Source organism: Nanorana parkeri, unplaced genomic scaffold (assembly GCF_000935625.1).
Source record: "Nanorana parkeri isolate BGI_ZX_2015 unplaced genomic scaffold, ASM93562v1 scaffold143, whole genome shotgun sequence".
NCBI classification, from domain to species: domain Eukaryota; kingdom Metazoa; phylum Chordata; class Amphibia; order Anura; family Dicroglossidae; genus Nanorana; species Nanorana parkeri.
This window is the reverse complement of record NW_017306411.1, coordinates 456,429-474,570: the sequence shown is the minus strand read 5'-3', so window position 1 is coordinate 474,570 and position 18,142 is coordinate 456,429. Positions and strand designations below refer to the sequence as shown.

The following is an 18,142-nucleotide window of genomic DNA, read 5'->3' as shown; positions in this document are numbered from 1 at the left end:
GTGGACAGGTCAGACTGGGACACTATGAAACTACACCAGTGGCCAGGGGAATAGCGAGCATAGTGGCCACTGGTCTTATTAAACAGAAATTAAAAGGACAGAGCCCTATTTCTGACCAATTCAAGAGAAGAATTCCCAGGGGGGGGCACCTATATTGTAAATCATGGAGAAATTGCAGAAAGATAAGAAAAATAAGAAACACCCTTCAGCTTTAATTAATTCCTTCTTACTTATCTGAAGTTGTACTTTAAGGGTAAGTACACAAATATATTATTAGAAATATGCATTTTTAAAGTATACAAAAAGCTTGGAAGTATTACAACCATCACTATAATTAGAACATTCAATTTAAGGCTCTGTCCACAACTAGGCATTTTGTCACTCAAAGGTAAGCGCGACAAAACGCTCAAGACAAGGAATCCCATTCATTTCTTTGGCCCCTGTTCACACCTGAGCATTTTGTCGTGTGTTTTGTCGCACAAACTTTCCCATTAAAGTCTATGGGACCAAAAAGCTTTGTAATCTCCCAAAAAGCAGCTCATGTACTTTTTCCAGCAACAGGCATTTTTCTGCTTGTTACAAAACACTAAAGTGTGAACAGGGGCCATAGAAATGAATGGTATTCCTTGTCTTGAGCATTTTGTCACGCTTACCTTTGAGCAACAAAACACCTAGGAGTGTACGGGGACTATGTCCCAGTGCAAATGAGTTTTCCCTTTGATCCCCTTTCTTTTTTAATAATACAAAAAAATATATTATTACTTATTGCTTATTTGTAACACTTTTTATTTTTGACTTGTTATCAGATCCTTCTTAAAAGCAAGTCACCAACAGTGGAATATTTCAGCAAACGGCCCAAATTACACATCCATGCAGTTATCATTACATTCATGAAGAAAGTTTAAAATGAATGAAATACAGTATATGCACCGGACTGAGAGATAAACCTTGTGCACATCTGCAAGTAATCCCAGCTAAGGTTGTGGCATTTGTTATTATACAGAAACCTGATTCCTCAGCCTTAGGATCCTTGGACAATTTTTTTTTACAGAGGGTCTGGTATTTATAAGCTTGTTTTTTTTTTTAATGAAAGTGCCTTTCATATGAGTTTTCCTCGTGTCCCTCCAGACACCATTGCAAGTCTTTCAAACCTACAGCTACAGGGTATATAAGGAATACCTTGTGCAGCAGACGAGCACAAGACACCTTTGTATACTGACAAGCTCTTGGAAAGGACGTAATTTCGGAGGTAAAGTAATAAATAAGCTTGCTCTTTTTTTTTTCCAGGGGTGAGAAGCACATTAAGAAAACAAACACACTCATTCCAATAGTTTGGCAAGTTAAGAAATGAGCTTAGAATTTTACATACTGCAAGTTGGTGGTGTGTTTAACAAGTTGGCAATATAACAGTGTGGGAAGAACTGAGCTGCCTCCACCACAGCAGTGGATTATGTGCTTATTATGCTTTGTTGTTAAATGATAAACAAAATTTTTAATGAAAATAGGACTTTACAAAATGTAATAATGGTTAAACTTTTAGTTTACAATTATACAATAATTATTTAATTAATTTTGACAAAATTACATTTTAATTCAAATAACTCAAATATTTGTTAAGACACATTCTAGAAATGACAAGGAATTGGCAAACCTTTTCTGCATCCAATAAAGTAGTTTTATTTATTTTAATGTGCATTGCTAAAACTCTCATGGAAGTGTATTTTATATGTATGCATGCAATATAACATAGTGATTTAGAAGGTGACGATGGGTTTATAATGCAAAAAAAATAAAAAAATATGTGATGTAATGGGTAGCATCAATCATGCATTATATCTGATGGTCAAAAGAACAAAAGAGGGCGCAAAACACACTGGCTAGCCAGTGTGTTTTGCGCCCTCTTTTGTTCTTTTGATTATCTGCATTTACAGGTTCTCCTCCTGTTTCCCAGGGCTGCATACATGTCTACAAGTTAACTCTTTCCCATCTGAGAGCGCTGTTTATGTTTTTTCTGTTTTTATTATATCTGATGGTGTTGACTCTCGACTGAGAACTGCCTATCCACAAATTGTTTTGCCACTATTCATGGCAATAATTACACCTAATACAACAGTATCAGATTTGGCACATATCCAGTGGCAGAACCTTTCATGTTCTGGAAAGTGTCTTAAAGCAGTTGTGCAACTGTGGATGGATCATGCCTTGGGGTGCCATGATCCATCCACTGTGGTGGTTTTTGCTTTTGTCAGCTTTACCAAACGTATCAGTTTATTTCTGTTTCATTGCTATTCCTAATTTTATTGAACATTATCAAATAAAATAGATTTGTAATTATATATTATACAATTATCAATTAAGATTAATGTTATATATTAATTCCCATTGGGTGAAGTCTATGTTATTTAAAAACTGCATCCCCCAGCAATTATACTGATGCTTTTTACTACTTGTTTGGTGCATAACTGAATATAAATCCACCTTTAAAAACTATCGTGATGTCCTTCAGTCAGAGTGAAAATTTCCCTCTAATGGCCAGCTGTCAGGAATGTCATATTCTGCACTGCAGACTATCATTGACTGAACTGCACAGCAAGCAACACCTGCAGCAGCTACTTTACTTTCATGAGATGAACAGAAGGGAAAAAAATGCATAGCTAGGGGCAAGGAAACAACTTCAGTGAAATGTACGTTAAGCAAATGCCTGAACATTGCTTTAGTCTCGGTGCTTTTATATCTAGGTTAACATATACTGTATTATAAATGAAGAGTAACTGTATAATCTTTTCGTTTAACATTGGATGACATTACATTGATACTTGTTATTACCCAGGCTGGATTACATAACAGCAGAGAGCCATGATGGGAGGTTATGCAGCAGGAATTCATTTTGCCTGTTTCTGGTTGCTGGAAGATGGAAAGTTACAGTCAGTGTTATCTTCATTTTTTAGCAGTTCTAGCATATACGTTTGAACATGCTTCTTAAGAAGCATCTTCAGCTTGTCACAAAATTCCCAGGGACGCAGCAGGAGAAGGGACCTGATCTTTTCTTGCTTCAGTTTCACTTTAATTTACATGTGCCCCACCCCCACTTTGTGACTGGATAAGAAAAGAGAAGCAGCTTATCGCTTTGTCACTCTGCTGTCACTTTCTATCAGCATGGTCATTGCACTGAAGAACACCTGACTATGATAATTCTCTCTCCCCCCTTTTTTTGCATTTAAAAACGCATTTAATGATGTAATTATGAATATACACAATATCTGAAATGTGTGCCTTTTATACCTGGTTGGGGTTCTTCATTAAAGAAAACCTGTTTACCCTTTTTAAGGTTTGAAAAGTAAATGTCTTGCCCAAGGGCAGATTCCACAATGTGCTGTATATTACCTTCATTAACCTGAAAGACCCCTTCTGTGCACATGGGTTGCACTGAGCAGTACGGAGCACACTTTTTCAGTGGTGGCTCAACTGATTCATGTTTTCGAGATATACTTTTCCAGCTTTACGTTCCAGCCACCCATTATCCAATGACAGTGGAAGAGGCTTAGTTAGAGGGGTGTGACGTATCTAGAGTTCTTGAGCTCATAATGACAGCATGTGTCCTGACACCCATATCATATATACATATTTAGGGTTTTCAGGTTCTTAAAGGTAATACTCTTAGAAAGGGCTTTTATTTTTCAACTTTACATGGCTGACAAGTACACTTTAATGTAGAAGAAAGAAGTGGGGCACTGGCTCTCTTAAAGCAGTAGGTGTTCTCAGTCAGGTCTTAGGCAGTGTAGAGGGAATGAGTCTCCTTAGGCAGCTCTCCCGAGAGTGGTGGACAAATGTCAGCTCTTTGCTCAAGTAGCAGATGTGTGTGCAAAGAGGAAAGCACCAAAAGCAGAATGCATAATGTCCAGGTTCAGTTTTATTCAGACACTTATGTCATAAAAAAGCCAATGTGTTTTAGGAGTTCAAAGGGTCCCCCTTCTGCAGGACTTGGTACAGTTGATCAAAGTGTGTACTGACCTGATACAAATGGAGGGATCCAGAGGGGTACCTATAATGACTGCTCCAGATGAGGGTTAGCCAGCATCTAAAGCAATGAAGGGGGGCCCTTAAAATCCAAGAAACAAGATGGTTTTATATAAGAGAATAGTCTGAATAAAAGTGAATCTGGTTTATATACACCCTACTTTTGGGGCTTTCCTCCTTGAACACCTTGAACATCAAGTCCCAAGTTCAGAGGTAGTTGAAATACCTGTTTTAGAAAAAGATGGACGCAACCATTCCCAAACTCATGGACCAGGGAAAGGGCTTCACTCAGACTGAAACTGAATAAGTTCCCTGTGAAAAACAACGAACAGCTATGTGGCACATCAGTCAGGGAATAGCTGCTTACATTATACAGTATGTTTTTCACAGATTTATTATGTTTCATGACAGGTCCCCTTTATTGTATACCTGTAAGATAGTGGTACACATTATGCTGTGAGGGAGGAGGGTAAGGAAGGCAGTACTTTTACTTGGTTCTTCCTATAACTTAAGGTGCCCATACACCTTACAATTAGCTGCAGATTTTCTGTGGTCAGATGGAAAAAGTGCAACAGATTGGCCCAGGTGGAGATTACTCCATCCACACAGTTAAGTGGAGATGGAGGAATCTGTTGCACCTTTTCTATTTGACCACAGAACATCTGCAGATAATTGTAAGGTGTATTGGCACCTTAAGATTTATAGGTAGTCTGTAGGTGGTATAGTGAAACTTTTCTCCAGCCCGATTATCTGAAAGTAAAACAGCTGTCTACGAGTAGACACCACAAGATGGCTGCTATTACCACTCTTGTCCAGAAAAGCCTCTGCTGTCCCCCTTCTGGCTATGGTGGCTTCACTTTATTGACCTGAAGCATATGCTTGCCTAATCTAAGTTGCCAAACCAGATGGAGAACAATGTAGACTGAGAATATCCTGCAAGTAGACAAAGCAGTGTTCACATTATTCTAGCACTGTGAAAGCAGGAATGGAAAGGAAGAAATAAGAAGTTTGCAAGTGTCTCTCGCAACATTTAAAAAGCTAATGTTCTACAATACAGCCGCCCATTAAGGCTAAGTACATGGCCTGAGAACAAGAAATGAAATGACTTTTTCTCTTATATCTATCCTGAATTCCCCCACTGTGATCAATATTGGCTTGCCCAGCTTTTTGGCTGTTTGAATGTGTCATGCTCTCACAGCTGCATTTTCCATATCAATTATGGAGAGTTTGGCTGGAGTTGGTGGACTGACTTCACTTGGGGTAAAGCCAAGTAAAATGATATCCGTGTCAGGGCTGTGGAATGACCTAAATGTTTGCCTTTTAGGAAAGGTATAAGAAATCTGGAAAAGACTCATCCTACAATTACCTACCCAGAAGGAATATTTCAGTTCAATCTTTTTCTCAAATGTAGAATGAAGCTCAACATCTAAATAAAAGATATTGATGTTAGAAGTAAACCAGTTTGGTGTCCACCAGGTCAACAAGATATAAACAGAAGTACCTTGATGTAGTTGTGGCAGTCTGAAACCCCACTGCTGCTTTCAGAATGTGAGGTATGGCACTCTCTGTCTCACCCTGAGCAGAGATTCTGCCACTCGCAGGATAACAATCTAATCTGCAGTTAACCCTTCACACATACAAACAGTAGTAGCCACCACGTGTTTTTGATGGAAACATGCACAGATCACAGCATCTGCTAATGCAATTCTGTGACACTCACTGCCCCACCAGATAGGAATGTACAGAGTTTTAAGAAGCCCTCAGAAGCCCTCATAGAGGCAAGGATTCTTAATGTATGATTTAGAGCCTTTAGAGATTCAGCTTAACAATTTTAAAATATAGTTTTAATGAAAGGAAAAGAAAAATTAAGGAAGAATATATTTATAGAAAAATGTTGAATAAACAAACAATAGCAACAGGGATTAAAAGTGAAGCAGTACTTAACAATGTTTTCTTGGCCTTTGGGTTCATGTGTGCAATTCAGTTCAAAGTAAGTTGAATCTGACATAGTCCTGGTCCTCATAAATGATTCTTAGCATGCCTGCATGGTTCTGATGGAATCAGGAGCCCCAGCTGCTAATAGCAACAGCTTTTTGTTGACCCATGCGAGGGTGCCGTTAAGCCAACCGCCACCCAATCAAAAGAGATTAGGTGTGTGATGTACGGGTGCTGAAGTGGTTTATTATTCAGCAGACACTCCCTTAATACCAATTATCCTAACGATACTCTGATTTTCATCTGTGAATGTTTTACAGTCCAACAACCAACATATAACTCCACAATTTAATTTTTTGTCACTAAGCAAACATGATATGAATCCTAAACTGTAGGTTTAAAAATAAGATTTATCAAAACTGGAGCAGACAGAATCTGGAGCAACTGTCCATAGTATCCAATCAGCTTCTCTTTTCAGTTTAAGTTAAGCTTTGAAAATTAAATTTAAAAGCTGATTGGGTACTATGGGAATCTGCTCCAGATTCTGTCTGTTCCAGTTTTGATAAATTCCCTCACTGTATGCAGAATTTTACATGCATAACTTGATTATGGATGAGAAAAAATTACAATGATGACAAAACCAATCCTTGGTTATCAGTACATCTAACCCAGACTAACATGACAACACTAACACAGCATTACTAAAACATTGCCTACACCAAAGAAGACATATACTAACAAGCAAAAGTCAATACATCCACACCAACATAGGATAGACTGGTTAGATCATAACTAGCCAACCGGATGTATGTATATTACCAATCCTGAGGGGTGCACAGTTTCTGGACTCTATGGTTTCATCTAATGGTCTCCTCCAGCTGATTTCTCCAGCTGTTCTTCTCAGCTGCTTTCTATAGATCTTCATCCTAGTTACCCTAATTTACTATCATGAGGAACCCATGACTGGTTCAAAGAACACAATCATATCTCTCTCAAGAAAGTGATTGGGTGGAAACCAAAGCCTCTTTCATAGGATAAACACCTATTTTTTAAGGGTGGCCAATAATCAATGTTCAACTCCATTCTGTCACTGAGAATAGTCTGTATGCATATTTATTAAGTCTTATCTTTCTGAGTTGATACCAGCCCTGATACTCTCAAAACATTGCCTGTAATTGTACAGCCAGTTGGCCATTTTGGCATATCAAAGGGACCTGAGCTCAAGAAGACAACATTGCTGTTAACAGATCACACAATTATCTGCCCACAGAGACAAAAGGGCAAGGTAGTCGACTAATGAGTAGCATACTAATGAAGTCAGTGATGAAAATTCCTTTAATTGTACTAATCCCACAGAAGATACAGTCCTTAATTTACAATTCCATTCATACCTGGGTGACATACACACATCCCATTGGCCAGATATGTCTCTACCTAAACTCTCGACAATATCCACATCTTATATCATTCAATATATATTTCTATTAGACACTGGAATGTCTTACACTACAGTACGTCTTCCTCAAAAGGGGTAATGTGTCCTGACAGTTTTCCGCCTCTTGTAATAATGTGTATGTTTGGTGTCTACCTGACCGTTATTTTCATATACATATACATGTGTGTAAACACTTGTTTTGAACACAATTCCATCATGGCACTTATTATGGAAATTGTATGAAACGTAACTCTATGTAATTCAAAATCCCTACTTGCATATATGTTTTGCGAAGTCACATGCCAGACAGGGCATTTATGACATGATTCCATTAGAAGACTTTGGCTCAAGGCAGGTTTACCAAATCCTGCTAATGGAGTTTAATGACCCTTCTGCATTCTCCTAGCTGTCGGTGTCCACTTAAAGGTATTCTAACTGCAGTGTTTTAATGGGATTTATGATGGCTGTGCTTTGTGTCATGAGATGAATGTGTTTCAATCTGGTCTGTAACATATTTAAAATGGTCACCTCTCCGTCACAGACCTAAATCTGATCATTTTCCCCACTAAGTTGGGTTCATCAGACCTCATTATTGTCCTACTTGAGAGCTCTCCAAGAGTATGATGCCAGTGATCTTTCATCTCTTACTGTAAACTGTGAAAGTTCAAAAATTGTAATATTCACTATTGACAAAGGAATAATAATTGTCTAAAATATCACCTCACTCAGTGTGTTACTGAATTTCACAGTACATAGATGAAGGTCTTTAGTGTTGTATCCTTGGAGCAGTGCCATTTTAGTTAATATCATCAACATACGGATCCAAGAAGCTACTCATATAAGTAAATTAATACTGTGCTAAAGAGTGAATCTTGCAAGTGAAAAGAACTGGGCAGAAGGCAAAAGTCACAATGCACTTGTGATTTCCCAAGCAACATATCTTGGTATGCACATGTTTGGGCAAGAATGCTTAGCAATTGGGTGTCATGTAGATTCTAAGTTACATCCTCCTGGAAATATGCAATATAATTGAGAGACCTAAAGGAGCAAGGTAGTAAAGTTTGAATGAACTTACTATACCATCTCTTGGCGTTGCTAAAACATACTACATATTTTTAGGTTGCTGGGCTAAAAATGGAGATAAAAGGATAGAGTAACAGAAACATATACTAGAAGCAAGTTAGAGAAGGGTTGCTGCGGTTATTTATCCTGTCCTATGTTCCTGTTTTTATACAAACTATCACTCTTCTGTTTACTATACTTGTTTTAGGGTGACTGACTTTGCAGCAAGGTGCACAAGCTGTCGCAGGTCCAAGTATTTTCTATTTTTGCATAATTCTAAAAATAAAGTCAAAAGAAAAAGCCCAAAAACCTAGATTTATGCATGACCACTAGAGGGATTTAAATACTGAACCTTCATGCTAAAGTTCTTTTGTTGTTAGTGTGAGAGATTCCAAACTAAATCAAGTTTATTCTAGAATGTGTTCAACTTAGCCACTTTTTTTAAATGCTCAACACAAAGTAAACATACAAATAAATAAATGGAAAAACACCACAAAATTTAGGATAGGAACCAAATATTTTTTCAATAATCGATTATAATCGATTATGTCGATTAGTTGTTGCAGCCCTATATAACGTTATCTGGTTTACCATGGTTATTTTTTGCATTGCATTTGTGCCTGGCTATGAATGCATTTTAGATCAAATAAATATATTATCTGTAACGGTAATATAAAAGTAGAACCCCAGTCTAAACAAAAGCATTAATTTTCTAATTTCTTTATGGCTGCTGAAGAAGAGGAATGATCACACATATCTCCTAATTTATTTCCACTTCTTACATTTTTTACATGTTAATTCTGAATGACATTTGGAAATCATTTTGGATGTATGCGAATTTGTTATCCGAAAATTCGGATACGTTCAGATTAATTATTTCTTTCATTTGGAATGTCTGAATTTCCCAAAAGCTGTACAAATTTCAATTTGGTTGGAAACAAATCGCACATGTCTACATTTATAGGCTTATATGCATATTAAGTTATATATATTTATCTTTCATTCTCTGTTAAATAATGTAAAGTTGCTTGTGAAAGCCATTGATACAGCCTTCCATCTCAGAAAATAGACTTCATGTTGAATATCAATTAGATCAGACACAGAGGATAAAAAATCAGAAATGACCTTGATCAGCAAAGGAGAAATTCACTTACTGCCAACTATCGCAAGAGAATACGTGGAATTGTTTAGCATGCAATTTATTGTCTTTTCTTTTTTTCATGGCTTGTAAGCGTTCTAGAAAGACTGCAGTTAGTATTCTGTAATGACAAGAAAAGATTAGACTCCTAATTCCACTATTTGAATACTTTAGAATGTCATTGATAAAGATTATAGTTAATGCCTTTGTAAAATTCTTGGAGAGATACTGACAACAGTCATTTCAGAAATAGAGGCATGGTAGTAATGTTCTCATGTTCTCATTTATGAAAAGGTATATTCTGAGCATAAGAAGGAAATGCAGAGCACACAAGCATAGTAATCCTCTTTAATAAAAAAATCCAATGTTGCATTCACATATAAAAAACTTTTAGTGACTGGCATATAGACAGTATTTGAGCTGACTAACATGGTGCTACTAGATGACTTACTAAGCATGGGGCCACTTTTACATATGGACTATACTGCAATATCCATATATACAAATAACGAGCCTCAATCTCAGCAGACTTAGGCATCAGTGGTCTTCTAAACAGGGCACTTCAGGAGAGACTGCCATCCACAAGGCTATTGGGAACCACCTCATAGAACAGGCAAAAACAGAAACTCGTGCATAGCGAGGAAGGGGAGATTTCCCCTGAAACGCATCAGCTCTGCAGCCCTGTCTGGTTGTTGTGTACATACACCGCTTGATTTCCACATTTTATATGTGAGTAATTTTATGTTCTTTAACAATTGAATCTAAATAAATGGTAATGCACGAGGAGAAGGCGCTGTCTTCTGTTTTTGCATATCTATACTGTATATACAGTATAAAGTTTAAACAAGATGTAACCATTATCACAGCATCAATAAAAAAAAGTAAGGAACTATTTTAAAAAAATGACAAAAAGGATTAGTACAATGTCAATTAAAAAAATATTAAACATAATTAATTGCTTAAAAAAGATGAAAATGTAAATATGTATAAAAGACAAGCTTTCGAGAGTGAACCTCTCTTCTTCAGGTCAGAAGCAATACTGATCAATACTGACAAACTGTCATGCTATATATACTTTTTTTGAAGGAATGGTGGCATCCCCCTTTGGGGAATATTGTACTTTTTCTAAGAATTAGAATAGAGGAAAAATAGACGAAGTAGTAAAGATTAATGTGACACAAATAGCAGTATTTCTAGTCTAAATTTTAAGTCATTTAAGCATGTCCCAAACACTATCAGAAAATCAGAGGTACAAAAAATGATGCTATCAAGAAACTTCCATATACAGGTGAAACTCGAATAATTAGAATATCGTACAAAAGTTAATTTATAAAGCACCAAAACCTGGTTCAATGACCGTGGGATTACTGTGCTTGATTGGCCAGCAAACTCGCCTGACCTGAACCCCATAGAGAATCTATGGGGCATTGCCAAGAGAAAGATGTAAGACATGAGACCGAACAATGCAGAAGAGCTGAAGGCCGCTATTGAAGCATGCTGGTCTTCCATAACACCTCAGCAGTGCCACAGGCTGATAGCTTCCCTGCCACGCATGGCATTAAGGCAGTAATTGCTGCAAAAGGGGCCCAAACCAAGTACTGAGTACATATGCATGCTTATACTTTTCAGAGGTCCAATATTGTTCTATGTACAATCCTTGTTTTATTGATTGCATGTAATATTCTAATTTTCTGAGATTGTGGATTTGGGGTTTTCATGAGCTGTAAGCCATAATCATCACAATGATGACAAATCACGGCTTGAACTATCTTGCTTTGCATGTAATGAGTCTATCTCATATATTAGTTTCACCTTTTAAGTTGCATTAGTGAAATAAATGAACTTTTGCATGATATTCTAATCATTCGAGTTTCACCTGTACAACTTCTGTCATCTAATGACTTAGATGAAGAATTGGAAAAAGAAGCCAGAAGTTCTTTTTGTTTTAGCTTTGGATAGAGTGTAGAAGGGATAGAGGGAAAATCTTCCAATGGGTATACATGTTGCATTGACAACTGTCTTAAAGAGGATTTTCTTCAGTTTTAAGAGATTTTCTTTTGCTTGGGTGACCCTGTTGGGTCATAGTGCAAAGAACACTGGTGTAGAAAAACCCAAAGCAACCAAACAGAAAACATCCTTCAGTTGAATGTACACACCAAGTGTGACTTCTTACTGGTTGCCTCAAAAAGCTTATTTAGACAATGTTGGTGATGAAATATACCAGGCAGATGACTAAATATTAAATTGACCATTCAGATACCAAGAAAGTTATCCAAATGGGGCAGCAATAATCATGTGCTCTGTGTAATAGACTTTGGAGGAACCCCCTCCCCCCCCCTTCTTTTTATTACTCAGGAAATTACTCAATAAATCCTTTCTCTTGGAAAAAAAAATCTAACCACAGCCAATGCCTCTGCATTCCATAAAAAATATTTTAATTGCATAATGACTAAACTGTGTGTTTATACAAATGTTGGTAACATAATTTGAGTCTTAATTTTCTAGTTCAGACCCATACTGTTTATAAACTTTAGATATTCCAGGCATGGAGTATATGAATGACTGTAGAAATCCAAGAAAAATAACTACAACAGTCTACAAGATATGTGTTTCCAGCCAGATGTCATACGGTACAAGTTAATTACTGGCAGCATTCATTTGAATGGCCTGAAGTAACCTTTCACAAAAAGAGGTCACCACTGAAAAGATTATTCAGTCCTGTGCCTCCCCTTCATTCTCCCCTACTTAATGTTGTTTCTCACTATTGCTTCTGCTCTTCTAGGTACAGTGAGCAAGGGATCTGCCCTATCAAGATGGGTTTACTTAACTTCCTACAACAGCGCTTTGGATTCTCCTGCTTGGTCCTTGTACTGCTTGTTGTTGTACTTATATGCCCCGGTGAGTAGTAGAGTATTTTACTTTACAATGTCATTGCGTCTTTTGCCCTATATAGAGTTTCCTATGATGTACACCTGCACAGAAGACCATGTGTACAAATATCAGCAGGCTTCAAAAGCATTTATTACCCAGAAGGTTATTATTAGGTATAATTTATATTAATGGGGACAATACAAGAGAATGGTTGAGAAGATTCTGTAGAATACTGCCCATTACTCTATGATTTGTTAGAGAGAAACCTGCGTGAGAAGGCTTTGATCAATGCAGCTATCCGATGGCTCACAGACCATACAGGGCAGTGCAATGGCTTTTCTTACAGTGAAGATGGGTAGGTTTGGCTTTACAGCTTGAAAAAGTTGTGCCATGGGAGCCAAGGGATGGATAATTCTATTAAAACCTTCTCACAAAGGTGTCTTGCTTTGAAAAGGTTATTAGGTACCTCGGCTTATATTCGGGACGGCTTATACTCGAGTATATACGGTAATATTATTGTTATACATGATTTATATGGTGCCAACAATTGCGCAGCGCTTTACAATATAAAGGACGACATTTCTATTACAGTACCATTCAAGACAAGATGGTTAGGACGGCCATGCCTGTGTAATTACCAAATAAATGGTTTATTGCGATTAGTAGTTTTTTTTATATATCAGGTTCTTACACAATGCTGCAAAAAAGCATTTTAACTGCAGTTATGTAACAACAATAAAAATCTCCTAACTCTTTGGAGGTTTATGTTATAGAAAAGGTCTATGTCAGGCCAAAAATACTTTTATAACATTTACCCAAAATATTTAATGATGCAAGCCAAACATCTTTACTATTCTAACCAGTGGCATAACAATCGCCATAGCGACCCAGGCGGCCGATACGGGGCCCGGGCATAGGGGGGCCCGGCCAAGGCATCCCTCTGATGCCGTGTGGGCCGTCTGGGTCGCTATGGCATGTAAGGGTGCTGGCTGTCACTGACACAGCTCAGCAGCGGCTGTGAAGATCACTGATTTCCCCTCACAGCTGCTGCTGATGAACTGTGTCAGTGACAGCCAGCAGCTGCGGCAGAAGAGGCCGGCGTTCACAGTGAAGGAGGAGGCGGGGCCGCCTAAGAACAACCCCGCCTCCTCTTACATCACTGGCCGGCGACCTAAGAGCAGGCGGGGCCCGTCGATAGAAGGGGAGGCACTTGCTCCAATGTTCTAATTCAAAAATGGTTCTAAAACATAGACCATTACCAGAGTGGTGTAAATACAGTAGTGAGGAGGGGTGACAGCAATGATCAGCACTACAACAAGGAGAGGAAAAGAGAGTGGGGCATATGTATAGATGGCCAGCCCTGCAACAAGGAGAGGAGTGGGGCATATGTATGGACGGCCAGCGATGCAGGAAAGAGAGGAGTGGCGCATCAATGCAGGAAGGATAGGAGTGGGGCATATGTATCGACGGCCAGCAATGCAGGAAGGCGAGGAGTGGGGCATATGTATGGACGGCCAGCGATGCAGGAAGGAGAGGAGTGGGGCATATCTATAGACGGATAGCAATGCAGGAAGGAGAGGAGTGGGGCATATGTATAGACGGATAGCAATGCAGGAAGGAGAGGAGTGGGGCATATGTATGGACAGCCAGCAACGCAGGAAGGAGAGGAGTGGGGCATATGTATAGACGGCCAGTGATGCAGGAAGGAGAGGAGTGGGACATATGTATAGATGGCCAGCCCTGCAACAAGGAAAGAATGGGACATATGTATGGACAGTCAGCAATGCAGAAAGTAGAGGAGAAGAACAAAACTGTGGGAGATACCAGTGGAAGAGAAGTCCACTGGAGATCTTTTATTACGTTAACAGCGAGGGTGGTTGCCGTTAACTAGCAATGCAACAGATTTGCTATGATGGTTGTGTTACTACCCTGACTACTCATTGTTCCCTCTTCTGTGGAGTGAAGTTGAGAAGCCTTGCAGGGCACATGAGTGCGGTTAGGCAGTTTCACGGACTTTGAATACCACAACATACCCTATCTAGCATTTTAGTGACTTTTGTTTGTAGTTGCCCATGTGTATGGATCTTTGAGTTGTGTCAGAAGGAGTCCCATTTTGCAGCCCAGTGCTTACTGCATATATTTTGCTTTCTTACATGCTGTAATAAAAGAAAATATGTGATAGATGCACCTTTTATCATTTTGTGCTGACTGTGTCCAATGGGGAGATTTTCCATGAGTTCCTGTCTGAGGGACAAAACTGGAAGTACGGGGAAATTTCTCCAAAGTGAGGGAAATCCCTTCCTGACAAATAGAACCAAAGCAAATTGGAGATTTCAATTGGGAGATTTCCTTTAACCTCCTCTTTCAGTGACAACTGTAAATTTTGGATTCGCATTCTGTCCCAGTGACCATGGTCTACATTTTGTAGAATGTCCCAGGGGACATGTCACCACCATATACTGTAGCTTTATCATGGCTGTTGTAGTTGGGCAGAACTGGGAATTCTGGGGGACATGTCTGTCCTGAGAGATATGAGAAACAATCATGTGGTTGAATGTACCAGTGAGCAGATCAGTTTTTGCTTTGCTCTTATAATTACCCTGAAAACAAATGGCTACATATTTAGGATTCTCCTATATTTGTATTTTTCCATATATATAGTTTTATATTTCATAACATCCTTTTATTTCTAGATGTTTCCAGTGGGAATAAACTTCGAATGATGCTACAGAAACGAGAAGGTATGTGAGAAGTAAACAAGGATGTAAAAAAGATAAACATATGCATTCATTTAAGAAGGGAAACGCAGAGAGAGAGCTGACTGAAGGCATTGTCTATGCCAGATCCCTTTGGATTTTCTATCATAATTTTTTAGCCTCATATTGGGTACTCAGAGTGGTGGAAATATTCAGGACACTATGTATATTTTATTTAGACTCTCATGAGCTACAAAATATAGTTATGACCCTTCTTGTCTCCTCATTAAGCACTGTTATGTGTGACTAAGACTAGGAATTAAACATGTAATTCACCCATAATGTCCTTGTGATTAGGGATCTTCCTTTTCATTATCAAACGTATGAAATAACCATGAAAATGCTGACAGCAGGTGTAGGTATATTTTCCATTCTTACTTTTTGTCATATAATTTTCCATCTTTGTACCCCTTTTTCACCCCAGCAACTTCCCACTTTTTTTTTTTTATTTCTAAATATTTTCTTTTATCTTCCTATATCTGTTTTTTTCTTTAATTTATCTTCACACAAGTTGGAAGGAAGTCCTTTTTGCCTTGCAGTACTTATGTCCTGACTTTACTTCCAACTAAAGGCCATTGAGTTTGTATGTTTTTTTTTTCTCTGCACAGATTCCCTTTCCTCTGGTTTTCTGATGCTACCCAAAAATATTTTATCAGGTTAATTTGCACATGACTAAAACGGCCCTAGTCTGAAATTCTGACTTTGGATAGTCTATAGCCTGAGGTAAAAAGAATTTGGGCGCTGAGCTAGCAAACCATCCCCGTAAGCATGACATGTTGTAGACAAACAGTACAATTGATGCCAATGTGCGTAGTAGGACAGAATGACCCAAGTCACCAAGAAGTATTCACTCTCGTTTATTAAGAACAATATATCTTGTTTTTCTTACCAACTTTACCCTTGAAAGAGGGAAAGCAAAATCATCTGGATGACCCCAAAAGTTAATGGTCATCCCCTCTTCATATACTTGTACTTCTTTATCTACTCAAAACAAGCCACTCAAGTGACTGCTACCTGCTCATCACAACACCACAATGGAGCATCATCTGAACTTCTCTTTTGTCACCGCTCTGTCTATACTTCTTTTGATTAAAAACTGATTATACATATCTACGATCTCTTCTAATTCTTCTCTATTTAGCTGCATCAAAGGAACCAGCTAAGACAGTTGTGGCTGTTGAAGGAAGCAGAGCCAATGAGTTTTTAAACACATTAAAACGTTCCAAACGCCAGCTTTGGGACCGCTCTCGCCCTGAAGTGCAGCAGTGGTACCAACAATTCCTCTACTTGGGCTTTGATGAAACTGTAAGTAGTGTCAAGTATTGTCCTTCAAACTGGTTTCAAAGTTGGTGTCATGTTACTTACAAAAAAAAAAGTTGAACCAAAATAAGTATTATGTAAGAACAATTCCAGAAAACAAGTAAAATCAATCAGTGACAATGAAGTGCCAATGTCATTCAGCAAAAAATGGAACAGCGGTTTAAGAAAACCTGTCATAAAATATTGGGACTGCAATCATCGACTTTCTACTGAAAATGCTACCTTACTAGTTATGCTGATGGTCAGTGACAATACTTTCTTTGTCACTGACCTAGCAGGATTATGCAAATCAATAAGTCATAGAAAATTCAGAAGTGGTCATCTGCATATATGTTCCTGGTTAGAACTTCACATTTTTGAAGAGGGTCAGTACAGCAGTCAGTTAATTAACATTTTCAAAATGCTAGCTCAGCAAATTACAGCCATCATGGTTTCTGTTGACAGATGATTTTCATGACGTTAGATTTAGATACACTTTAAGCTTAACGTCAAGGACTTCCCAACTCTTAATAGTCAGGAAGAAATGTCAGATCTTCATCTCCCTCTGCTGGCTCAGGAAAATCAGTGTAAAAGGCTTACTGTATAACGAATGCTTGACTGTGCACCTAAAAGAAAAAAGCTTGTTGACACAATGTCCGATGAGCTGCAGTTTTCTGCATACTACTCCACATGTATGGTGTTAAACAATTGTATTTTATGTGCATTGTTCTCACCATAGTGTGCAGAATAGTGCACCATAGTGTGCACCATAGTGTGCACCATAGTGTGCAGAAAAACACAGCTCAATGGATATGGTGTAAAGAAGCTCTAAAGCTGAAGTAGATTGCACATACTGTACACAATACCTCTCTCCCCCGCTAATCAACATTAATTAAAAATAATTTATTTCAAGCAGAAATACCTGTTTTGAGACCCAGTGATATCATCACTGGGACTTTCTGCTGCTCTCTGTCCCGAACTTGTTGATGGCGGGCCAGCAGGCTCCTGTAAACATCACAGCATTCTGCCTCCGATCTTTTTTTAAAAGCATTATATGACAGAACCCATCACTGAACAAGTGATGGATGTCGTTCAGATAGAAAATTAAAGGGGAGGGGGGGCTCGAGCTTGATTTTGTAACTTTAAAAGGTTATAATAATATGGGAATGCAAGATTACAGGGAATTGAAAGTAATTCATTTTCAAGGTGAAGACTTGCAACAATTGTAAGGAAAACTAGTAAGGATGGAGTTCAGCTGTAAGGCAATACATGATTAGGTTGTTATAACAAAAACAGAGACAGGTAGTGTATAATGCTCGTATACAAAGCGAGGGGGAGAGTTGGAGTGGGAAAAAAAGAAGTCAATGGGCTGTGATACTTAGATGGAAGGGATTAAAAATTATAGATAAAAAAGGTGGAGCCAAAAAGGATTTACATGTTCCATTTCTTAAAGACCATGCAGCTTTTAGTGAAGCAACTAAAGGCCAATATTGATGGGCTATCCTGGGATCTAATGTAGAGCTTTTCTGCGACTTACATTGAGACAGCAGGTAATGAGAAACCACATCACTAAGCCCAGGATTCAGCTGTACTACATCAGACATATCATGAAAATATGGACTATGTTTA

At 38.3% G+C, this 18,142-nt stretch overlaps 1 protein-coding gene across 3 annotated transcripts in view; it reads left to right on the top strand.

The window, feature by feature from the left end:
• Window positions 1–1,061: 1,061 nt before the first annotated feature.
• CUNH2orf40 (chromosome unknown C2orf40 homolog) overlaps window positions 1,062–18,142 on the top strand; it is a 19,727-nt gene continuing 2,646 nt past the window's right edge. Inside the window, exons 1-4 of one of the 3 annotated variants that reach the window (XM_018554131.1) lie at window positions 1,062–1,249; window positions 12,370–12,485; window positions 15,152–15,199; window positions 16,356–16,519. In XM_018554131.1, the coding sequence (XP_018409633.1) occupies window positions 12,401–12,485; window positions 15,152–15,199; window positions 16,356–16,519 (297 nt within the window). In that variant the 5' untranslated portion in view covers window positions 1,062–1,249; window positions 12,370–12,400. The remainder of the gene's footprint in view (window positions 1,250–12,369; window positions 12,486–15,151; window positions 15,200–16,355; window positions 16,520–18,142) is intronic. The other 2 variants (XM_018554130.1, XM_018554129.1) reach the window with 2 other exon arrangements.